We start from the raw sequence: 24,599 nt of genomic DNA, 5'->3' as shown, positions 1-24,599 counted from the left end.
TCTCTCTCTCTCTCTCTCTCTCTCTCTCTCTCTCTGTCTGTCTGTCTGTCTCTGTCTCTGTCTGTCTCTCTCCATGTTTCTCTCTGTCTCTGTCTCTGTGTTTTTCTCTGTCTCTGTCTCTCTTTTTCTGTGTTTCTCTTTCTTTCTCTCTGTCTCTCTCTCTATCTGTCTCTGTCTTATGTGTGTGTGCGAGAACCTGTAGTGGCGTGGGCAGAAGGGAGCGAAGACCAGCCAGGGCCGCTCCCTTTTGTCCCAGGAGCCGCTCTGTCGGAGGCGCTGGGAGGGACCTTCCCTGACCGTCTCCTCCGCAGACTGAGATGGGTCCTTGATGGGTTCTCCAGTGTGCGTTGAATAGCAGTGGGAGCAGAAAGGGGAGGGCGGCGCAGCGGGTGGCGAGGAAGAATTGAGAGATCTTGGTGCGAGGAGCAAGCGCCGGCCTCAGCTGGGACCGGGCCAGAGTTCTGAAAGGAAGAAGGGACAATGGGAGCCGAGGAGCAGGAAGAAGTAGAGGGAGATCCTGCTCGTCTCCCCCAAAACTGCTTCCCAGCAGATCAAGAAAAGGCATCAGGCTGAGGCCTGAGCAGAAAATCCGAGAAGAAATCACGGCAAGTCAGGATTTTAGGCTGGGCTGGCAGACACAGTCTGGGGTCGCTGAGAAAATGGGGTCTAGTCAGGAGTGGCCCCCTGGGAGAGGCTGCGCTCCCCAGCTCATTCCTGAGGGCGTGGCCTTGTTCTGCAGGGAGCTGAGGACCCAGCCCAGCCTGCAGCGGCCTCCTAGGCAGTCCCAGCAAGCCTGCACCCTGTCCCTCTGAGCTTCCTGGGCAGCGGCGGGGAGCTGGGTCCGGGGTACTTGCTGGGTGGGACTCCAGCCGGGGCAGACCCACTTCAGAACATGAAGAGTGCGGATGAGGAGCGCCTCCATCGGGCCCTGCGCGGGATCAGACCGTGGAAGCTGCCCGGCCAGAGCTCTGAGACCCCAGAATAACCCATGCGCACCCCTCTGGGGGCGCAGCAATGGGACCGTGGCAGAACTTCCCCCAGGGGGCACCAAGGCAGCCCTGACACCAAGTCCAAAGTCAGAAAAGAGATGCTGTTACTGTGGCAGGAGCACAAAGGACACAAATCCAGAGGAAGGAAATGACTGAAACAGCTGTGAGGAAAGCCCCAAGTACAGCTTGGGTCTGAGTTCTGCAAGGATTTCAGGAAGAGCTGAAGCAAGAGTTAGGGGGAAAAAGAGCTTAGAATGTTTTTTGTAGTTAAAGGAAAAGAAGGGAAAAGTAACGCGTTATAGAGGAAAGAACTAGGACGGAATCAGCAGCTTGGCCCAAGTGGCACAAAGCCTTGCGTGCACAGCAATCTTTCTACAAATGTGTTCCCCAAGGACACGGGAAACAATTTAAGTCAAAAGACTTATGGAAGGTAAAAGACATTTTGTTTTACAGAAAATAGAAAAACGCCTGAGGTGTGTCTTGGTGAAAACAGATCAGGGAGAAATAATTTAAGTCACTGGACTCTCCAAATGCCGCGACACAAAAAATAGACAACACACTTTGAGGAATAAAAGAAAGCGGCCTGGATTGGTCAGGACACGTGGGCCAAGTAGAAGCGGAATCTGTCGGTTGCCTCCTGAAAGAAGTCCCTGGACCAAAACTCCCAGAAACAGCAAATTTTGGAAGTTCTGATCCAAAGGAAACGACGATGCTGCCAGCCAGGAAGCAAGAAGGCGTGCGTGAGGAGCCGCTATCGGGGGTGCGTGGGGTCTGGCAGGGAGGAGTTGGGGAGCACTCGGCACAGCAGCTCTAAGGCGGGGCAGAGACTGCAGCAACCTTCTGGGCGTGACGGACGCTGGAAGCCGAGGGGCACCGGGGAGCAGGGGAGGATAGAGCAGTGAGAGGAATCGGGGAGGACTGAGGGAAGCAGCCTTGGAGATAGGCTTCCAAGGCTTGGGAACCCCAGTGACCAAGGACTCTGCCAGCCCCCGGGACGAAGGCCACTGCCCGCCTCCTGCGGAGGGCCCGGGGCAGAACCCCGCAGTCCTCACGTGTTCCCGTCTAACAGGAACTTGAGGCTGGGGGAAGGAGCTTCAGGTGAAGAAAAGGTGGGCTTTGGATTTTTTAAAAAGACGAGAAGTGTGAGACGGCCACGATTGAAAGCCTTTGGGGAGTCGGCAGAGCAGCGTGTCGTGGCGTGGCAGGCCTGTCTGGATGATGGCCGGATGACGGCTGCGGAGAGCTCCGATTGTCTGACCACTGGAGCAGGAAAAGAGCAGCCGGGGAAGTCAGAGATGGCGCTGGAGTCGGGAGGCCCAGGCCCAGGAGGGGCCCGAGGAAGTCACGCGGCACCCGACCCAGTCTGGCAGGGCCGCCACGTTTCAGAGAACAGAAAGTGCCAGTGTCGTGGATCCGGTTCTCACCGACCAGGAAGGCTGATTGGCAGGATGGGAACGGGACATCCGTGAGAGAGCCAGGAACCCTCCCTAGGCCCAGACTGGGAGAGAAATTATCTGAGGGCCCAGAGCGGGAGCACGGGGTCCATCCTGGGGGTGGGAAGATGTGCATGAAGTGGGGGAGCGGGGCAGAAGCCCAGGATCTCCCAGCCATGTTCTGAAGCGGGAGGAAGGCCACGTGGCCCAGTCCAAGGAGGACCCCTGGAAAGTGGGGGAGGGGAGGCTCAGGGAGACACCGAGCCCCTAGGCAGGACAGGGCCTTGGACTTGGGTCCAGGAGATCGCAGGGCGAGGGGCTTACAGAGCGGCGTTGTGTCTGTGGGGATCGCAGGCTCAGGCGGCCTGCACCCGCTCACCCCTGGAGCGTTCTCCCCCGGGCTCTCGATGGTTTAGTCCCAGAGTTGGCCACGGTGCCAGGGAGTGTTGGGGGCCATGCCCGAGCTCCCACGATCCTGACATCGGGGCTCGCTCTGGGGCATGCGGCTCTCAGCGGTAAGGGAGCCCTGTCCACCGGGGAGATGTGGGGGTGAGCTCCCTGACCGACTCTGTCAGAGACCAGGAAGGTCAGCAGGGCCTGCGTCTGGCCTGCATGGCCCGCCCGTCTGGCGGCCTGCTTTCCATGGATGGCCTGAAGTCTTGTGCCACTGGGCCCTCGGCATCCTCGCCAGCCTCATTCATCCCCAACACCAGTTTTAGGGGAGCCGGCCCCATGGGAAAGCATCCTCGCTCTTAGTCTTGGGCCCCGGAGCTCTCGGATCCCAGCCCTTTTCTGTCTGGGACAAAGTCAGGCCGTCTGTCCAGAGGCTGAGAGAGGAGGAGAGTCGGGGCTCAGACTGGGGCGGCCTGAGGGGCCGGGGGCTGCAGGGAGGGAGGCCCGCCACGCGCCCATTGTACAGATGTACAGATCTCTCTTCAGAGCATCTTGGTCAGACAGGGCTTGATGGATGTTTTCCTTCTCACAACGTTTCTTTCGAGACAGTGGAAGAATCTTTCCCCATCAGAACTTGACGGGCGCTCCTTCCCCTGTGGCCTTGGCCTCGGCTCCCAAAACCCAAACTTATCTTGATCCTGGGGTGGGAGGTCCCGGGAAGGGGCCCCTTTCAGAGTCAGCCTCCCCCTCCCAAAGCCTGGTGCAGGCCGCCTCCCCGGTGAGCCCTTTGTCCCCGTGCCCTGGGACGGCGAGGCCGTCCCGGGTGGGGCAGTGCTGGTGAGGCCGGAGGGGCGGGTTCAGCCTGGCCCTATGAAACCCCTCCGCCTCAGGGCCTTCCTGTCAGACTTGGGAGGAGGCGGGGCGTGGGACCCCCTCCACCCCTCCCGAGGCCCCCAGGCCAGAGGTCTGAGGGAGTCTCCGCCTCATTTCTCTCCCACCCAGAATGAACTCTTTGAGAAAGCCAAGAACGAGATCCTGGATGAAGTCATCAGCCTGAGCCAGGTGACACCCAAGCACTGGTGAGTGGGTGCCCCCCGTGATGTCTGCGCGGCCGGCCCCGTCCCAGCGCCATCCGGACCCCGCCTCTACGCTCCCCCCACCCTCGCCAGATGCTTGGCTCCTCGTGTCCGTCCCCTTCTCTGACAGCTGTCACTCAAATCCAGGTCCCCTCCTGCTGATCTCTCCACTTGCTCCCAAGTCCTCCGCCCGTCCTCCACCCTCATCTCCTCAGGCAGGGCTGTGACCGGGAAGCCCCCCCCCCCCCCCCCCCCACCGTTATGATTCTCCTAATAGGGACAGAGTCCCCTCGGCGCAGCGGTGGGCACGCAGTAGGTTCTATAGAAATGCATGGGTCTTGGGGGCCCCCTAGGATGGCCGGGTCCCTACCTTTCACAGTTGATGCCTCTTGTCTCCTCCTCTTACATTAAGCTGCCTCTGCTGCTCTCCGGCTCACTCCTGTACTTCCCAAAGTACGCCCAGCAGCCCCCTGGGAGGGCGTCTTCCTTTGGACTTCTGTCTGGGAGGGCCTGGATCTAGCACCGCCCTTGAGTAGCCCCAACAGCTAGAACTCTACTTTCATGGGGGAGAAAACGGCGTCCCACCAAAGGGAAGCCCTCTGCCCAAAGTCTTGCGGGCTGTCTCAAGAGGGGGCACTGATCCTAGGCCCCTTGCCTTCCATCCCTTCACCCGAGGTCACTGCCAAGCCCAGGGCACGGCTTCCACGGGATTGTGGAAGGCAGACCCGGGGCTCCCATGAGCAGACGTCTTCTTGGTTGTCTGCGGGAGTCGAACATCCCCTTTCTGGCAGCATCTCCCATTCTTCTGGTGCTTCTCCCTGGGCCGTTGTGGGGCCTAGTCACGCTCGTGGCCCCACTCCCCTGGGTCCTGCCATGGTGCTCTGCCCGGCTCAGATCCCTGAGGGCCATCTTGACCTTGGTCTGATGTCATCTTGTCAGAGGCCCACAGCAGCCCTTCGCTCCATCTTGCCCCAGACTGGCCCATCTGCCTTTTATCTGTTCCCAAGGCCGAGCCATCGGCTTCGCCTTCTCCTCCTAGAATCACTATCTCCTTGCCAATGAGCTCAGCCCAGGGCTGGCACAGGCTGGCACGGGCCAGCACCGTGGAGATGTGAGGGCGGTGAGCCCAGCCATCTGGGCCCCAGCAGCCTGGCTGGTGCTTCCCACATAAAGCCAGTTGGGTTTAATGGTCCCGTGGGACTCTGCGGGCCGGGAAGGTGGCCACGCTTGGGCTTGTAGTCCTGGCCGAGAGGCGGGGACGCCGTGGCAGCTTTCCTGTGGACCTGGGGTTTTCTGGGGCTCCACGGGCACGTCCGAGGGCAGCTCTTGGGGGCCTGTGACCCACTGGGGGGGCGCGGGGCCTGGCGCCAAGTGCGGGAGGGCCCTGATGGCTGGTCTTGTTGCAGGGAGGAGATTCTCCAGCAGATGTTGTGGGAGCGAGTGTCGACCCACGTGATTGAGAACATCTACCTTCCTGCCGCCCAGACCATGAACTCGGGCACTTTCAACACCACGGTGGACATTAAGCTGAAGCAGTGGACGGACAAGCAGCTGCCCACGAAGGCCGTCGAGGTGGGCCCTCCCGGGGTGGAGGGCACGGCAGGCTGGACTCCCCTGGAGGGGAGGCCCCCCGGGGGACAGCATCCCGGCCCCAGGGAAAGGGCCGTTTTCCCCCTTGAGGATGTGTAATCTGAGTGTAAAATGTGTTTAACCACCTTTCCTGAGTAAAGACGGGGGCTCATCCAACTGACACCCAAATAATGGGGGGTCACAGGCTACAGGAGGCGCTTGGGCTGTTGGCAATCTCCCCCAGGAGAGGGCAGGTGCTCCAGCCTCCCTCCTCTTGCCTTCTGTGTCCGACTCCCCTGGGGCCTTGGCACTCATTTCCAGACATCGGCCCCGGCCTGGAAGGGCCCGTGGGGCCGTCTTTGGCCTCTTGATACCGTGTAGCACATGGTCAGCCCCAGGCCCCCCTTCTCTGCCTCCTTCCGGCTGTTGTCTTGACCCTGCTCCAGGCCCAAGGGATTCCTCCCTTGTGTCCTCCCTCGGCTGTCCCCTCCCTCCTCCAGAGGGCTGGAACTCCTGGTGCTTTGAGTTGGGCCTGGCCCCATGGGGAAGGGGCCCGTCCCTGTCAGGGCTCCAGAGCCTTGATCTCCCAGAGCCTCAGCTGTTCTGGTCTGAAGCTTCCCCCTTGCTTGGGATCTTCCTCCATGTCCCCCTTCCCAAGGCGGGTCCTGGATGGGCCCCTGGGGGCAAGCCGCTAGGAGGAGGACAGGGGTGGGAGCCCAGCCCCCTGGCAACATCTCTCTCCTCCCACGGGGCAGGTGGCCTGGGAGACCCTGCAGGAAGAGTTCTCGCGGTTCATGACCGAACCCAAGGGCAAAGAGCACGACGACATCTTTGACAAACTCAAGCAGGCCGTGAAGGAGGAGAGCATCAAGAGGCACAAGTGGAACGACTTTGCCGAAGACAGCCTGGTAGGTGGGGCCTGAATCACCTCGTTGCTGAAGAGCCGTGTCCCTCAGAACTGATCATCATATAGTGCAGTTGTTGAAGCATATAATGATCCCCCTGGTCCTGCTCCCTTCCCTCAGCATCGGTTCCTGTCAGTCTCTCCAGGCCTCTCTGAAATCCTCCTGCTGTCATTTCTTACAGAACAATAATATTCCATAATATTCATAGCCCACAATTTATTCTCCAGCTGATGGGCACCCCTCAGTTTCCAGTTTCTGGCCCCTACAAAGAGGCTGCCATAAACATTCTTGCACATGTGGGTCCCCTCCTCTTTTTTATGATCTCTTTGTGAGATCATAGCAGCAGAGACACTGCTGGGGCAAAGGGTAGACACAGTTTGATGACCCTTTGGGCAAAGATCCAGATCTCTTTCCAGAATGGCTGGATCAGTTCACAAGTCCACCAACCATGTATCCGTGTCCAGTTTCCCCACATCCCTTCCAACATGTCATTATCTTTTCCTGTCATTTTAGCCACTTTGAGAGGTGTGTGGTGGTAGCTCAGAGTTGTCTTAATTTGCACTTCTCTGATCAACAGTGATTCAGAGTATTTTAAAATGACTAGAAATGGCTTTAAGTTCTTCATCTAAAAATTGTTTTTATCCTTTGATCATTTATTAATTGGGGAATGGCTGAGTTTGCCTCATATCTCACTATGGTTTAGAAATGAGGCCTTCATCAGAAACCCCAACTTAAAGATTACCCCCAGCTTTCCACTTCCCCTCTTGCTGTGTCACAGTCTCTTTAGCCATTTCCCAAGAGGAGGACACCCCTTGGTGCTACAAAGAAAAGCTGCTATAAAAGTCTTGTGCTTGTCAAGAGCTTGGGTTTCTTCCTTTTAAGCTGCCCGGCTTATGGCTGGGCCTTTTCACTTACAGGAAAATCATTCTTGGTCTTAAACCCTGGGGATGGTTCCTCACAGATCTTGGCTGTGAGATCTTCAGAAACTTCCTTCTGGAACATTAGACTTGTTTCTGCCCAAAAAAACACGTTTTACAGGCTTGAGATTTTCCACGTTATCTTTGGCGATCCTTTGGGTTCTTCCTTCCCCTAGAGACAGGAAAGGTGACATCGGCTCTTTTGTCCAAGTCCTTCCTCCTTTTGGAAGGAAGTAATTGAGGGGGTGCAGGAGGTGGTGAGAACCACGAGTCAGTCACACTGGCCCCCCTCCCGGGACTTGGTTCCAGACTAATCCGCTCCCTCTTTGTTCAGCTGTGGGTTTAGAACAATTCCTGTCTTTGAGAAAACGTCTTTCGGTTATGGGAAGTGGGAGAAAAGTATGGCGTGGACTAGGGCTGGGAAGCCGGAGCCCGTCCGCTGTTAAAGATCCTTACCTAAGGGTCTTGTCTTGCTGACGGAAACGGGTCTGCGCCCAAGGGTGTTGCGAGGAGTTTTCTCGGAGTTCTGCAGCCCAGACAGCCCAAAGGTCTTACCCGAAAACTGGCCTGACTCGTTTCAGTCACCATTTCCACATTCCTCCTTTTCTGGTTTCAGTGAATCACTCTCCCCCTCCCAGCTCCAAAAGTCCCTCCTTTTCCTCCAGTCAGAAATCAGATCACCTGATCTTGTATCCTGGTTAAGTTTGTAAATGATCGGCCTCTTTTGATTATTTTTGGCACATAAAATTATCTCCTTGCCCTGTCTTTGGACTCCAGTGTCAGAGCGACGCAGCAATCTGCTCAGAATCCCAGGCCTTTGTTGACTCATTTTCCCTTTCACCTGCCGCCACTTGGGGAGCACCAGGATGTCAGCCCAGGAGGCCCCTACTTTGTCTTGTCCATCAGTCTTCGGTTCTCAGTGGTCACTGCTTCCCCCCTCCCCCCAGACCCTGACCAGGAGGCTCAAGCCAGGGTGGGCCCAGGGGGCTCGGGCCAGGGCGTCCCCGATGGGCCCAGGGGGCTCGGGCTAGAGCGTCCCCAATGGGCCCAGGGGGCTCGGGCTAGAGGGCCGCCAACCTACCCCTGCGTGCTGCGTTTGCGGGGTCGGTCGGTCGTGCTCAGCCGGCCACACGCTGGCTCCTTGTGCTTTCAGAGAGTCATCCAGCACAACGCCCTGGAGGACCGCTCCATCACCGACAAGCAGCAGTGGGACGCCGCCATCTACTTCATGGAGGAAGCCCTGCGGGGGCGGCTCAGAGACAGTGAGTACAGTCGGGGACCCCCGGGGCTGCCGTGGCCCAGCATGGGCACAGGCTGGGAAGGACACGCGTGCAGTCGCCAAGGTGCTGCCCCGAGTGCATGCACAGGGTGACCTCCGAGCGGGGCCGGCTTCCTTGGAAGGGAGCCTTGGTGTTGTGGGGAGCATTCGGGGGGCAGTGAGAGACCCCATGTTGGCAGGGAGGGAACCATCTGAAGATGTAAATGGGGAGTGGGGAGTGTGCTTTGAGGGTCAGGAGAGGCTTGAGGCTGGGAGCCCAGCCCGGAGGCTGCTGCTGTGATCACTCCAGTGTGGCCGGGGGGCAGCGGGGGTGCAGATGAGAACCGCTGTGAACCTGGCAAGGGAGTGCCTGAGGTGGTGAGGGGTGAGGGTGCACGTGGCTGCGTGCCTCAGCCAGCGTCGGAATGGCGCTGCCCTCACAGGGATGGGGAGGAAGGGAGGCCGTGAGGCTTCTGGGTCGGGTTGTCCGGTGGCCAGGCTGCTGGTCAGCAGAGACAGACTAGCCCTGCATCTGTAGGTCTGAGGGTCTTCAGACCCTGGCACAGCTGGTGGGACACCAAGTGAGGCAGCCTTGAATAAGGAGGCCTCCGGACAGGGCCCTGGGCGTCCCCCACGGTTGGGGACCTGGGGCAGAGGCATAGCACCAGCCTGCTGGGCTGGACCAACAGGGAGGCTCAAGGACAGGAGAAGCTGGAAAATGCCATCAAGTGTCAGGGATTGGGGGGCGATAGTGGGGGCCGGGGACACCAGAGGGTGCCAATGGAAGCGCAGCCTGGCCAGGAGAGTGGGTCACGCCCCGGGCTGGCTCCAACCCCGGCATTCAAGGACCACACGGTAACTGGCACACAGTCATGGAAGGCTTGTCCAGCACTCAGTGTCGTGTCCGTGGGCTGCTGAGGAGGCCTCAGGCCGCCCCTGGAATCAGAGTCTGAGCCGGCAGGGGGCCAGGAGCGGGTGAAGGCCACAGGCGAGGGCTGCAGGCTCGCCCCCGTCGTCTTGGAGAAGGGAGACCTGGGTGACTCGGCTGGTGCTCCCGGCTTCCCTCATTCAAACCTCTCCTTGTTCTAGCGGAAACTGTCCTCGAAAACATGGTGGGTCCAGATTGGAAAAAGAGGTGGATGCACTGGATGGGACGCACCCAGGAGCAGGTAGGCGCCGGCCCTGGCCCCGGCCTCCCTCTTGCCTTTCTCTCTTTCAGCAGCCAAAAGTCATTTCCCAGAGTTTTTATCTTTGCAAAAGCCAGAATGTTCTTTCACTGAAGTGACCCTTGAAAAAGGAAGCCATGAAAGCCCCCTCCAGAGGCACTCCCCCGCCAGCCTCAAAGCCAATGGCCCTTTGCTGGCCTCAGTTCTTTGGCTGCACGTTTTAGTGCCAAAGAATAGGAAGGTTCTGGGTGTTTGGGGGGACACAGGGGACCCAGCACTAGAGGCTTTGACCCTCGTGAGGAGGCGGCCCTCGGATACACCGGGTCACAGCGGTCCAGAGGAAGCGCGCTGTTCCCCCTCCGCTTTCCCATCCAAGACGGCATGTGAGGGGACCACTCTTGGGCGTGCTGTCCAGCCGAGATGCCCACACCCCCCGAGCTCCAGTGTCCCAGACCATTGGGCAGCCTCTTCCCAGCCACGCCCTTTTCAGCGCACAAATCGGGTTTTAACGACCTGGAAAGCACAAGCGTAGCCCCCCAGGAAGAGCCGGCAGCTTAGAGGTTCACAGAAACGAGGGTCTCATTTCCCATCTGGCATCACAGAGCCCGAGTTAAGGCCCAGCTCGGGAGCGCTGCCCTAAGGGACGTGGGCCCCGCCTGGGCGCCGCACTTGTGCTGTCGGGTCTCTCATCCTACTCCAGAGGAGTTGGGGCCCCCTGGTCTGGGGCATCTTCTCCCTAGCAGACTCCCCCTTGTTAGACTTGAAGTCCCCCTCAGCTCTGGTTAGAAGGAAGACCCCACGTGTCCTCTGCGTTGCCTTTTTTCCCTTTCAGTCTGTTCACAATGAAACAAAAAATGAACTGGAGAAAATGCTGAAATGTAACGAGGAGCATCCGGCCTACCTGGCCAGCGACGAGATCACCACCGTGCGCAAGAACCTGGAGTCGCGGGGAGTCGAGGTGGACCCGTCCCTGGTAATGACCTTGACCTCCCCCGGGCTTCCCCTGCTACATTCTTGAAAGCAGAACCGCTTAACCCAACCTCGGGCCCGGAACATGGGAGGCTGGGCCGTCCCCTCTCTGGGGGCAGCTGGTCTGTGGTTGGCCATCGTGGGCAGGAGCTGCGTCCTGTCACATCAAAACCAGTCTTACGGACCCTGGGCCCACCACAGGCAGATGATGAGCATCTATGCTATTGAGGGGAACAGACCGGGGGGGATCCTCTGGGGGAGGAGATCTGCAGCCCACAACAACTCCCCCTCCCAGAGCTGCCCCTGACGCCTTTTTGGGTGTATTTAGCCATGAGGCCACCAGAGGGCAGGAGAACCTCAGCAAAAACGGTGAAGGGGCGGCCAGACTTTGGGAAACTTCTGTGGGGAGAAGGAGGGGGCGTAGTTTAGGAGACAAATTTACAGCAGAGGAAGAAAGCTTGCTCCACCATCGGTGGCTTTAACAGGTCCTGGGGGTCACCGGGGACCAGTGAAAGGTCAGACGCGCGAGTCGGGGTGGACATTTTAGTAAAAGGTGATTCTCCAAGTGTATCAGGAAATATGATCCAGAAACCTCAGTGTATGAGCCTGGCCCAGTGCCCGGCCCACCCTGGGCTCTCGCTCAGCACCCACTGGGCTGTCTTCCCGCCTCCCTGGCACTGTCCCTCACCTTCCCTCTCACACAGGCCCGGATGCCTGCTCTCCAGGCCTTCTTCCCGTGACTTCCCTTCTGGCCTCCTTAGCCCGATTCCTGTTGGAAGTAATGGGCGGCCATTGGCTGCCTGGACCAACGCTGCTTGTTCCTGTAGGCCCTGCCCTGCCCCTGCCCCTACTCTCCCTGGGAAACCCCACCCACCCCCCCCCCAGGATCTCCCCGAGGGAGAGATTTGGCCAGAGCCCAAACTTTTCAGGGAAGGGCCCATGTCACAGGGGCCGCCCAAGCGTCCTCACCCCATGGCCCTTACTGAGAGACTGGGTTGTCAGCCTGTGGCTTTGGACAGAACCAGGTCCAGCTGAAGCAGTCTCTGCTGAGGACCGAGGCCCAGCCCTTCAGGGGCCCAAGGCCCATCACCCTCCTCACTTTCCTCCCCAAGACCAGGGGCACAGATGCACCGCCCCGGCACCCGAGACCTGGCCCTCGGCTTCGGTTCCCAGGGGACAGCTGGGTGATGTCGGGGCTGGCTGATCATTGGGCTGACTGACCGCAGGCTAACTGCCTCTTGCTCCTTCTTCAGATTAAGGACACCTGGCACCAGGTCTACAGAAGACACTTCTTGAAAACGGCCCTGAGCCACTGCAACCTCTGTCGGCGAGGCTTCTACTACTACCAGAGGCACTTTGTGGATTCTGAGGTAAGGGTCAGGGGACAAGGATGCTTGGGCGGCCCCTGTGACACAGACCCTTCCCCGAGAGGTTTGGGCTCTGGCGATTCTGGCCCCGGGCTTGGTGCCCGCAGTCCTCTCACAGCCAGGAGGCCTCGGGCTTGGCACATGCCCCTAGGCAGGCGGCTCCCATTTTCCCCCAATCCCTCACCTCCTAAAAGAGAAATGGTGCAAGGTGTCTGAGCCCCACCATGAGAAGGAGCTCTTCCTGTCCTCTCCTTCCTCTTGCCAGTCTCCTCCCGACGGAGTAAGGGCTTGTCCCGGGCCACATGTACCCAGTGGGGGGTGCTCAACTCAGGGGCCCTGGGCACCCTTCCCTGGGCACAGCTCCCTCAGGTGGCCCTTCCTCCCCCAAGTGCTCCCCCTGTTGTGGCCCTTCCTCCCCCAAGTGCTCCCCTCTGCAGCCCCTCCCTCCCTAGGCACCCTCTGTTGTGGCCCTCCCTCCCCACTGCAGCCCCTTACCCTTAACCCCTTACAACGACTTTGGGCCCTTGCAGTTGGAATGCAACGACGTGGTCCTCTTCTGGCGCATCCAGCGCATGCTCTCCATCACGGCCAACACCCTGCGGCAGCAGCTCACCAACACCGAAGGTGAGACTCTACCCCACCTGCCCCTGATTCCCCCCTCTCCCCACCAGGCCCCCCATCCCCCTGAATCCCCCCCCCATGTGGCAGGTAGCCTCCTGAGGGGGACCTCTCCCTCACATCTCCCCTTTGTCCCGAGCAGTCCGGAGGCTGGAGAAGAACGTCAAAGAGGTGCTAGAGGACTTTGCTGAAGACAGTGAGAAGAAGCTGAAGCTGCTCACAGGGAAGAGGGTCCAGCTGGCTGAAGACCTCAGTGAGTAATCCCTGTGGGGGCCATCAAAGAGCTGGGGGGTTGAGGGGCACATACAGACAGGCCAGAGGTCTGCAGGGGATGTTCCCACAGCCAGCAAACATCAATCTGAGGGCAGATTGGACTCAGGCCTTTCGGCCCCCTCGACCTGCTGGGGGTAGCTTGGGCCCAAACGCCTGGTGGGGGCAGCTTGCTGGGAGCCAGGCCCCGAGTCTTTTCTGTTACCGCGTCCTACCCTGAGCTTGGGTTGGAGGAGAGGGAGTTAATGGCTCTGAGGGACTCCGAGGGGACAGGCCTCCCTTTGGAGTCCCCACTGTGTGTTGCAGCCAGACCCTGCGAGAGCCCCATCTTGCTCTGGCAGATCAGCCACATTATAATTGGGAGAGGGGGCCGTTGGAACCCAGCCCCTCCCCCTAGGGAATCGGCTCTGCTGGTGCACCTGACCCCAGTCCTGGTCCTTCGAAGCATTAGCGGAAACAGGAGTGTCAGGGCCGGCCTCTCATCACCCATCAGGCCGACCAGCGCCTGAGCATCTCCCTCGCAGCAAGCGGTTGTTCGTGAAAGTGGACAGTTTGTTCTTCTGGGAGGTCGGCCGGCCAATTTTCCTTAAACTGCCATCCGGCCCGTGACCGTGGTCATAGTTTTCTTTCAATTGATACTTGACACTTAGCGTAGTTTAGTGTTTCTGAAAATAGCTTTTCTTTAAAGGCGAGAGCAGAAACAGAGTTTCATGGAGGATCTGCTCACGAGATGAAAACGAGCAGAAATGGTGACCCAGGGCAGACAAGAGGAGGAGCCGCTGGGAGGAGCGCCAGGCGCGCCCAGGAAAGAGTCCGCTTGACACACAGCTCACTTGAAATTGATGGAGCCGGGACTATGTTTTAACTCTAGAAAGAGACCTCCTGGTCTAGAACAGAGTTTGACCCGTACACCGAACAAGAACTGGAATAGCATTTTTGGAGCAGAGCCTCATTGGCTCATCAGAATCCCGTCCAGAACTCTGCAAACCCCGGCCTTTCTCTATCCTTGACAATCATACTGGTGAGAGAACGTCCAGGAAAGCAGTTGTTCGTGGTTTTTTCCTCCTAGTGAATTTATTTTTAATCCACATTGTTTTATGAATCATGTCGGGAGAGAAACCAGAGCAAAAGGGAAGAACCATGGGAGAGAAAGAAAAACAGAACAAAGAAGTGAACATAGCATATGTCGACTTACATTCAGTCTCCATAGTTCTTTTTCTGGATGCAGACGGCATTTTCTGTCCAGAGTCTCTTGGGATTGCCTTGGATCACTGAATTAACTGAGAACTAGCTTTCATAGTTGATCATCCCATGTTCTCACTGTGACTGTATACAATGATCTGCTTCTGCTCATTTCTCCCAGCATCAGTTCATGTAAATCTTTGTGAAATCAGGTTGTTGATCATTTTTTATAGAACAGTAATATTCCATTACCTTCGTGTAATGCAACTTGTTCAGCCAATTGATGGGCATCCACTCCTTTTCCAATTCTTTGCTGCCACAAAAAGAATTACTACAAACATTTGTGCACATGTGGGTCCTTTCCCCTCCTTTATGATTTCCTTGGGATACAGACCCAGGGGAGACGCCGCTAGATCAAAGCTCTTTGATAGCCCTTTGAGCATAGGACTACCCCTTGGGAGTCATGGACCCCCTTTAGCTCTCTGGGCTACCTTTGAGCTAAAGAGCAGTGAAACTTTCTTCCCTTCCAGGTCCAGAGACCCTTGACATTTCTCCACACATGTTGTGGATAAGGACCCTTGGTGAAGAAGTTTCTGAATTCTGACTTAATTAAATGTAGGCTGTGTGTGAACCGATATTTAAAAGAAAAATTTTTTTTAATTAAAGCTTTTTATTCTCAAAACATATGCAGGGATAATTTTCAGCATTCATCCTTGCAAAACCTTGTGTTCCAATTTTTTCTCCCTTCCCCCTACCCCTTAGAGGCAAGTAATCCAATATATGTTAAACATGGGCAATTCTTCTATAAATATTTCCAGAATTATCTGAAAAAGGCATAAGAAGAGTCAGATCAAAAAGGAAAAAAAGAGGAAGAAAACAAAATGCAAGCAAACAACAACAAAAAAGTGAAAATGCCCCGTTGTGGTCCACATTCAGTCCCCATATGCTTCTCTCTGGGCACAGGCAGCTCTCTCCATCCCAAAACCAGGAACTGGCCCGAATCGTCTCCTTGTTGAAAAGAGCCCCATCTGTCAGAATGGATCATTGTGTAATCTTGCTTGAACTGGTATTTTAAGTCTGGAAAACTTTACTAGCAGATATAGAAAATACAATTTCCACAAAGCTGTAAAGTTACCCATACATATAATCTATGAAGAAAAAGCTATTTAAAAAAAAAAGAAAGAAAAGAAAATGCGATTTCCTGAAGTCTAGTTCTCCAAGAAGCGGGTGATCGATCCTCAGGAGGCCAACTTCATCCTTAGCAGTGCAGCTCCTCCGGCTCTGAGTCTAGCCAGCTGTGCATCTCTGTCTCCATACTCCCTTTGGTAAATCCGCTGCCACATTGGATAGTGCTTGGGATTTCTACCTCCTCCTTTTTTGGAGTTTTGGCAAAACTGAGGACTCAAGAGTTGGAAGAAGCAGGAACTGCCAGGGGCGAGGGGAATGGCCATCTGGCCTCAGTGATGTAGAAAGAACGAGCAGTTTGCTATCTGACTTCTTAAATGGTTTTTTTAGGCCCGGTGCAGAAAAAGGAATCGATTTATAAGAAAATGAAGAGAAAGTCAAGAGATGGTTCTGGACACATCAGTCCCATGAACTGCCTCCCGGGTCTCTGTCTTTGGCACTTGGGAAGGCTGGCTGGCCTGGAACAGGGGCAGGCTGAAGGCCTGGGTCCTCTGCATGTCCTCCCACAATCTGGTTTTACCTTGGATATCACAACACTCCTCAGAATCACCCAGGGCCTTGTGCCATCTTGTCGTCAGCCGCAGCATCCCTTATACGTTCTCCTCATGAAGCCGCCTATTATCCTTGTTGGCCCCAGTCCCCTGGGCAGGTTATTGCTAGGCCTGTGCCCCACAGAAACCCCTCCCCAAGCCCGTCCTGGGCAGCTGTGCCCCTTTCCCTCAAAGGCACATGCAGCAGGGGCTGGGGTCTGCCTGCCAGGCCACTTTATTCCTCCTGGCCTTTTTCATCCCCCCAGTCTTTTCCACAGCTGTGGCCAGGCCCCCTATCTGGGGCCCAAAGCCCCTCGCTAGAGCCTCCAAGAAAAGCAGCCTCAGGGCCAAGGCAAATCCATCAACTCGGCTCAACCCTAAAAGGTGTTAGTACCCAGGCAGGATCCCCAAAGCACCCAGACAACTTTCCTTCCTCTTCAGATCCAGGCTTGAGCCAAGACCTGAAACAGGGCATAACCACATACTGATGCCTCTGGGCATGGCTTTCATAGCTGATGAACTACTTGTCCTTTCCAAAAGAGATTTCTTTTTTCAACAGTGATTCATAGGCCAACAAAAGTTGAAGTTAGAATTTAGGATATATTTTTTCTGAATAGAAAAAGCAGTCCATCTGCACTGAAAACCTCCAGGCAAGGATGACAGTTTTACCACAGTGTACTCCATTTCTTAAAAGAAGAAACTGTCTCTAAAACTCGAGAGAAAAAAAATCTGTAAAGCAAAACATCCATTAGCAAAGAATACAGCCTGGGGACAGATTTCAGACCATTTATGTCAGAACTGACATGGATTAAAAGCCAGGAATCATTGCTTAACTGGGTAACATCCTGCTTTTTTTATTTAAAAAAATACTTGTCTGAGGCAGCTAGGGGGCACAGTGAGTGGGTAGTAGAGTCCAGAAGACTTGAGCTCAGATCCAGCAGAGACGATTGTAGAAATTAGTAAGCAGTCACTTTCCATTTATAGACTAAAATGTGTCTAATTAAATTGCCATCATTTTATTGTTTTAATGTTCTACTTTCTCTAGTTCTATGTCCTTAATTTTGTAGAAATTTGATGGAATTTGCCCAGTACTATATTACCATTTTTTTGCATATAAAAAGACTAAACAATTATATGGAAAGCATAAGTAGAACATAAATAAAATTTGCCTCTGTAAATAGTGAGATAAACTAGGAAGTCAGATGGGCCAGGCTGGGCCACCTGAATTTGAGTCAGAACCAGTGTTGTGACCACGTGGTACCTTTGCTTCTGAAACAAGTAACCTGACCTCTGTGGGCACATGAAATGAGGGGTCCCTTTGGGCTCTAGACCCTGGGACTATAAACAGGCAATGAAAAGCTGTTAAAGTTTTATTGTGATCTGCAGGACAGAAAATGCAAATTACATATTTCTTTCTTTTTGTCTTCCTAGAAAAAGTTAGAGAAATTCAAGAAAAACTGGATGCTTTCATTGAAGCCCTCCATCAAGAGAAATAAATGTGAGTAAAAGAATTTGAGCTGTTGCTATCCTTACACTGCCTGGAAACGTGCTTAAATAGAGCTCTGCCCGCTGTCCTTCTAGTGACTGCCCTTCGGCTTTATGGGATGGCTCATGATGTTATGGGTGAGAGCCTTCAAAGTTGAAATCAACCTGTTAGGTGACTTTGAGGGACCTGATGGTCTGCAGCTGAACTGAGCATGCTCCTCTAGATGTGAACTCCCTTAGAACTCTGAGGTTGTTGGGATTTAAGAGGTGTCCTAGTGTGAAGACTGCAAATACGGGGGCCACAGCTCATGGAGCTGGTTGTGTGAGCTTCCCCTGGGCCACGTGGGAATGAAAATGGCCCCAGAGCCTTTTACACTGTTGTTAAAATCCAGTTTGATTGATAGCTTTAGTTTCTAAATTCTACAAGAAACCACCATCTCTATCCCCGAATGAATTGACCCCCCCCTCAGTCAAGACTTGTATAGTAAAATTCAGCAACCTGGGAGTAGTAGGAGCTGCCCCACTAGGGACCTAACTAGCCAGATCCATTTGGCTCCTTCTCCCCTCCCTTCTTCCTTCCCCAGATCCCTTTCTTGGGGACCATGCCTTGAACCCAGATCATTGTCTCTCTTTTGGCCAACAAGAAGTCCCAACCCGAGCCACACTTTGTCATTTGGGGGCCCCGCATGGCCCAGAGTTAATCGCATTTGCTTCTGTTCTGGCCAGAAACCCTGAGCGTCTTCCCCTCCCGGAGTGATTTTTCTTTTTGATGAGATAAGGGGACCTTTCTCTGCCTCATTTCTTACCCAGCCTTAAGCACTTAATGGTGTTACCTTGGTCTGACTGAGGCCAGGGAAGGACTTGCTCAGTCTCCTGCCGCATTCTGATCCATGACTGCCGCTGGGCCCGAGGCCGGGACCTTGCTCAGCCCTCCCTCCCTGAGACCCACTTGGCCTGTGGGTCCCAGTGTCGCCTCTCTGCTCTCTTGTCTTAGAGGCCATAGGACTAACCGAAGCGTGTGGACCGTGAGGGCCGAGTGGGTCACCCTCCCTGGCCTTGTTTTCTGCTGAGCTGGAGCTCACCCCCTGCCTTTGTTTGGGCTGAAAGAATTGTTGAACAGCCACATTTTTTTTTTTTTTTTAATTATTATAGCTTTTTATTTACAAGTTATATATACAAGTTATATACAAGTTTATTTACAAGCTTTATTTACAAGTTATTATACAAGTTATACAAGTTATAAAAATTGGGTAATTTTACAGCATTGACAATTGCCAAACCTTTTGTTCCAATTTTTCCCCTCCTTCCCCCATCCCCTCCCCCCGATGGCAGGTAGACCAATACATGTTAAATATGTTAAAGTATAAGTTAAATACAATATATGTATACGTATCCAAACAGTTATTTTGCTGTACAAAAAGAATCGGACTCTGAAATAGTGTACAATTAGCCTGTGAGGGAAATAAAAAATGCAGGGGGGTGCAAAAATAGAGGAATTGGGAATTCTATGTAGTGGTTCATAGTCATCTCCCAGAGTTCTTTCCCTGGGTGTAGCTGGTTCAATTCATTACTGCTCTGTTGGAACTGATTTGGTTCATCTCATGAGCAGCCGCATTTTTGTAGCTATTTTTCTAATGGAATGGTTGAGAATTTCACTTGATACCAGAATCAACTGTTAATTGTCTCTGTGAGGGAATCATGGTCAGGAAATCTTCATGTTCTCGTCAAAGCGCTTAGGAGAAGAGGAACCGTGGGGTGGGCCGGCTTCCAGTCAGCTTCTTTTCTTGGCTCTTGGTCAGCATCTTTGCCAATAGGATTTCCTTACAAAGCAATGTCTTCCCAAAAGGCTGCCTTTGAACCCACAGAATTACAAGGGAAGGAGATTGTCGATAGCTCGGGAAACATCATCCAGCTTAACCTTTGGCTTTCATGCATGCGTGTGTGTGTTTATAACTCTATGTATTTTATATATTTAATAACATGATTCTGAGACGGAATCAGTGGTCCTCCTCAGGCTGCTGCCAACAGAGAGAAGCCCTTGCTTGACCCCCCACATTAATGATGGTATTGGGTAAATGAGCCCAGACGCTCCACAGTCCTCAAAGTGCGTTCTCAGAGAAGGAAGCGCATAAAAACAAGCATCCTTTCCAGAGCTAAATGCCAGGCACTTTTCACCTTACTCTCACAGTGTGTGTGTGTGTGTGTACATAGATTTCTCCTCTAACTCACAGTGTCATAAAACTCATTAGAGAGGCTTTACTGATGGGCAGCCCATCTCCCTCTGGAATTGCCCCATTGTCTTCTGCCTCCAGATCTGACCCTTGAAGTAAGCTGTGAAATTCAAACACATGGTCACATTGCCGCAAAGGCAGAAGCCCAAGGCGGTGCCTCCCAAGGATCTCTGATCCTTGGTCCCCAGCCGTAGTTGGTCTCTGGCACCCACTGGCCTTACGTCTATCCCAGCAGAGCAGCCTCTTCTCCAGAAGGCACAGAGCACAGGAAGGCGGTCAGGGGAGCTGTCGCTGCTCAAGTTCTGCTCTCCAGGGGAGAAAGGGAAAGGAGGATGCTGACCACTAAACGACCAGGGCTTGAGATGGGCAAAGAAGCCAGAGACCGGAGGTCCATATGGGGCATCCTTGAGGAGAATGAGAAATGAGAAGATGGATGCATGGAGACTTGCACTCATCACTTGGGCTCTCCAGCCTCGATCAGGAGAAGGGAGCGTCCACCTTAGCCGAGTCCCACCGTCACATCTGGAGGCCATCTTTTCTTGCTGGAGCATCCTTGTTTTCACATCCTAGGAGAATAGTGGGAATTGTTACAGGGTTTGGACATCTTTTTAACTTACATTTTGTGCTGGGGATGAGCAGGACAGTGGCCAGGCAAGCAGCCACAACAGCGACGCTGGCCAGTGCGAGGACCCCCAAGCAGTAGCTCTCAAGGTCATGGCATAATTTGGGGCCTGACCCTAATTTGTGTGTTTTTAACAGTCTGTGTCAAAGGTCAGAGCTGGAGGAAGAAGGCATTGGCGGCACGCTGGGCTGAAAGCTGGGATTTGGGGCCCCCCGTTGGTAGCCGAGCCTCGTGCTCTGACAGGCAGTGGGTGGTGGACTGGCCTTTGGGAAGTGGGCTGAGGGCAGCACCTCGGGGCATCCCCTCCTTGCCTTTTTTCTGATAAAGCTGATTGTTCCCAAGGATGCTCCTAACTTCCAGTGTTCTTCCTCTAACAGAATAGAATCCCTCCCAGCAGCAGCTGCCTCTGAATACAGTGAACAAAGAAAAACGCTTCTCGGCCTTTCTCTTCGGAGAGCCCACACGTGGAAACATGCCTTGTCCAGAAAACAAGTAATTTATTCTTGGTGGAGCCTCTGTAGTTACCAACACCCCCTGTCTCTGCTGGCGTGGCTATATCATCACCCTCTGTTTGGAGTCCAACTGCTCAGGGCACAGGTCCTTGTGATATAGGGACTGGTTTTACACGGTAGCCATTGCTTTTCCAGAAAGTATTGCTGAGTGTTTGAAATAAAAACCTGGAGCAACACTGTCATTTGTATATAAAGTAATCCTATCCCCAAAAAGTCATCGTTTGGATCTGTGATGTCCTGTCAGAGGATCAACGGATTGCCCCCATTCACTTTAAGCTTGCCACGTGAAAGGGAACAGTCTTTGGCAGGAAATTGGGAGCTTGAACAATTCCGATGTCCTTGAATTTTGGGGTTGTGATCATGTTAGCCATAATCATGGCATCTCCAGCCTGAGCTTTGGACTCAGTGTTTGCTAGGCTTCTTTGTGTCCAAAGGGAGTGAAAAAACGGTTCCGAGCAATCTGCTGCCACTCGAGATCATCTGCAAGAGAAGGATTTTTTCTTTTTAGAGGTGTACGAGAGCCCTTGATTGCTAGTACGAGCCTCTCCCTACAGTCATATACACACGTGCATGCCCTCAAACACGTGCAGTGATCATTTCAAAGCACAGTTTGAGGGCAGTCAGTGACAGGAACCAAGGACCCGGCCTCTGTCACCCACGCTGGTGGACCCGACGTGTCCCACTGAGGCGGGACCACTCCCTTTGGAGCCACAGGAGCTCTTCCTTATGACGTGTCGCTATCCTTGGCATTCAGCTTCATTTTCCGGCCTCTAATAAAAACTCCCACTTCACGACAACCTGCTTCCTCCTGTCCACTTAGGGTTCCTTTGCCCAAAATTCAAGTTTTTATCACTAGCCTAGGAATTTCTCTTCAGTATTCCAAGCATTCCTGCCCGTTTGAGTAACATTTCTCAAGACTTGGGGCCTGACAAGGAAGCTGAAGGGGCTTCCTCCCCAGGCTTGGAGCATCACGGCACATTTTAAGTTTGTTAAACTTTTGGATTCTGGTAAAGCAATCACCTCAAATGTGTTTTCTCTTTATGTTGGTATGGAGGGACTCATATTCCTGAAAGTTTCAGCCTTCAGAGAGGTCAGGACTATAGAGCAAGGTCAGACCTCTGGGTCAGGAGGAGAAAAGGCTCCCATCCCCAACCCTCTGGAAGGAAAGATTCCTTGACACCGTGTGGATTTGGGGGCCCTCCTGGTGGTGGCTGCCTGGGTCACTCATGGAGAAGCATGTTGAGGAGAAATGCCCACAGGGTTCATTGTTCCTATCTCGCCCTTCTCCATTTACCTCAGCCTCTCACCCGGTGCCTGAGGAAGCTAAAAGGCTTTCCACACCAACACCGGTTCATTTGCACATTAAGATGTTCCTTTATAATCGATCTCATGCTAAGTGTGATTTTTTTATTTTTGAGGGAGGTGGGGGGTGGAAATGTAGGTATTTATTGAATGCAGATGTAATTGAAGGAAAAAATAAAATGCCTTTGGAACCCCTGAAGTTGGGTGTGTTGTGTCTCTGGCCTAAAGAATCGGCATCTCTGACGCTTCCATCAATCTAGGTCCAATTTTGAGGATCTGAACGCGTCGGAATAGCTAAAGCCTTCATATCTGAAGAGCAAAGATTTCCAGACGACAGAGTGGGGAGCGAAGCTGAAGAAGGCCTGGAAACTTAAGCCGAGCCTCTGAAAGCCCCCTTGGGCCAAATATTGGTTTTAAAAATCAGACTCTGGAGAAACAAGATCCTTCCTGTGGAATAAACTGCCTTGTGGGAGGCCCCACACCGGCCTCCAGGAGCCTCCTTATGCTGCTCCTGGCGACATGGCACCCACCCAGCCAAGGGAACGCAGCGTATGCGCAATATTGGAGCACTTAAAATCCGCCACTTCACTCCTGGAGGCGTGGGGCCCTTGGGACTTTTACTTTGGGAATCGGACCATGAAGTTGAGGCTGTAGGAGCCGCCTTTTCCAGGCACTAGTTTTAAATGGAAGTGGTGTTCTCTGGGATGGAAAATGCGGTATTTGGGAGGCCGAGTCGGGTTCTGTCCCTGGTGCCCGGGCATCTTTCATTGCCCCAAACCAGTCTGCCGTGGAGAAGAAGGGTCACAGATTCAGACTGCACGTGCTTGTTTTGGCGAAGGTCAGATCTTTGAGTGGCCCGTGTTACGAAGGCATTGGTGGCCTGGCTGGCCCGAGGAGGAAGGCTCGCGGTGCTCTCTGTCCCCCCGGGCTGCCTCCCGGCCTGGCCCCACACAGCCAGCAGCAGGCTCTAGCGGTGGCAGAGGGCCTCTTAAATGGTTGGGGTTGCCTGCTTCCCTGCGGGAGGCATTGGCTCCTTTGGCTTTGAGGAAATTGGAGTTTGATTGGTTTTGGAAGCCAGCTGGTTTGTCCACCTGAGAGCCGGGGTCTTTCTAGTGTGTGAGAAGAAGGCTGACCTTGGCCTTTCTGTCCCATCATGGCTCCTCTCGATGCCAGGGCGAATCCCAGGGGCGGGGAGGGACAGGAGCGAGAAGCCCGGGCTGGCGGCCTTGAGCTGTGGGCCTGGGCAAGTTCTCAGGAGGTCCCCTCCAGATCACAATGAAACCTGGGTCCTCTCATGCCCTTGACGGCTCCACCCGTGCAGGGCATTTGTTAGGAGTCATCGGCTCCTCCATCCAGGTGTCTTGGAAGTTTGGACGTCAGCAGGGTTGGAGAAGCCGCCCGGCGGGATGGGTAGTGTTCAGAAGCGGGGACGGCCCAGCCTGGCTGTGACCTAAGGGATGGTACAGAAAAGGGGGTGACCTGTGTGGGCCACAAGGAATCCCCCCCAACTGTCCCGTGAGCCCTGGGCCTGCGCTTAGCTGAGTCTTCAGAAATGCATTTCAGCTTCATGGAGCCCGTCCCTCTTAATAGTATGGAAATGTTGAATTAGATTAGTTACGTCGCCCAAAAGGCCGCTTCATGTTACCCTGGACTTATGTGCATGTATGTTATTAAGCGTGTGCATGTGTGAGGGCCGGGGCTCTGGGGCTGTGGCAAAGGCCCCACGCTGAGACCACCAGGGCTCCACATCTGGAGAAGGGCCAGAAGCAGAGCCGAGGCAAGTGGAGAAACAGAAGTCGCCGGTGACCCAACTGAGAGACCTCTGGGCAGTCTTTTTTTTACCAAGACCGTGTCTGACCCCAGGGCCACCTTGAGGTGCTTGCCCTCCTCCAGAGGAGATGGAGACAGACATTTATTCCCAGATGGCACAAGAGACAACTTCTGGGGAGAGAGCGCTGGGGTGGGGAGGGGGAAAACACAGGGGGTGGGGGTCAGGAAAACCTTCCTGTACAAGTCAAAGTGGAATCCTAAGCCTTTGGGTGGAGAATTCTGTCCTTTGGTCACTGTTGACTTGGACCCCTGAGGGAGATCATGCCCGGTCCCTGTCCAGAGAGCTCCAGGACACGTTGCGGACTTTCAGGATGTGTCAAGCTTTGAGCTGGGGGTGCTCGGATGATGGTCTGGGAGCACCGGGGTCAGTCCCCAAGCTGACCTCACACTGTAATGCTGAGGGAATCATGTCTGTACATTTTGTTTCTGGCTTGAAGAAGTTACGCTATTTAATAAAAGAAGACATTTCATGCTTTCTCGAAGGAAAGTCCCATTTTTTCCCTTTTAACATGGGAGTGGTCAAGGGAAGGAAGGATTGGGAAGTTTGTATAAGGGAGCGTGGTGCCCTTGTTCCTGCTCCTGTGCCCTTGTTCCTGCTCCTGCTCCCTCCAGGACAGTTCTCGAGCTAGAAAAGTGTGTGGAAAGCTGCCTTAGGTGGGGAGGAGTGAGGTAAGGAGCCATGTTACTTGTCCTTCCCATGAATGGGTCACAACTGCCAGGGTCATCGATCCAAAAAGTTAGATAAGAACCCACCACGGGGCACACGGAAAAGGATTCCCTCTTGTCTGGT

The 24,599-nt window shown here is 54.2% G+C and overlaps 1 protein-coding gene across 1 annotated transcript in view; it reads left to right on the top strand.

Moving 5' to 3' along the window:
• Window positions 1–24,283, top strand: part of OPA1 (OPA1 mitochondrial dynamin like GTPase) — a 52,057-nt gene extending 27,774 nt beyond the window's left edge. Inside the window, exons 20-33 of the mRNA XM_031961104.1 lie at window positions 1,634–1,749; window positions 2,059–2,454; window positions 2,777–2,971; window positions 3,706–3,894; window positions 5,298–5,463; window positions 6,216–6,368; window positions 8,436–8,544; window positions 9,630–9,709; window positions 10,539–10,679; window positions 11,929–12,045; window positions 12,573–12,666; window positions 12,803–12,913; window positions 17,259–17,325; window positions 20,543–24,283. Coding sequence (XP_031816964.1) covers window positions 1,634–1,749; window positions 2,059–2,454; window positions 2,777–2,971; window positions 3,706–3,894; window positions 5,298–5,463; window positions 6,216–6,368; window positions 8,436–8,544; window positions 9,630–9,709; window positions 10,539–10,679; window positions 11,929–12,045; window positions 12,573–12,666; window positions 12,803–12,913; window positions 17,259–17,323 — 1,932 coding nt within the window. The 3' untranslated portion in view covers window positions 17,324–17,325; window positions 20,543–24,283. The remainder of the gene's footprint in view (window positions 1–1,633; window positions 1,750–2,058; window positions 2,455–2,776; window positions 2,972–3,705; window positions 3,895–5,297; window positions 5,464–6,215; window positions 6,369–8,435; window positions 8,545–9,629; window positions 9,710–10,538; window positions 10,680–11,928; window positions 12,046–12,572; window positions 12,667–12,802; window positions 12,914–17,258; window positions 17,326–20,542) is intronic.
• The last annotated feature ends 316 nt before the right edge of the window (window positions 24,284–24,599 follow it).

Source organism: Sarcophilus harrisii, chromosome 3 (assembly GCF_902635505.1).
Source record: "Sarcophilus harrisii chromosome 3, mSarHar1.11, whole genome shotgun sequence".
Lineage (NCBI taxonomy): Eukaryota > Metazoa > Chordata > Mammalia > Dasyuromorphia > Dasyuridae > Sarcophilus > Sarcophilus harrisii.
Note: the sequence above shows the minus strand (reverse complement) of the source record. Positions and strands in the feature narration are given on the sequence as shown.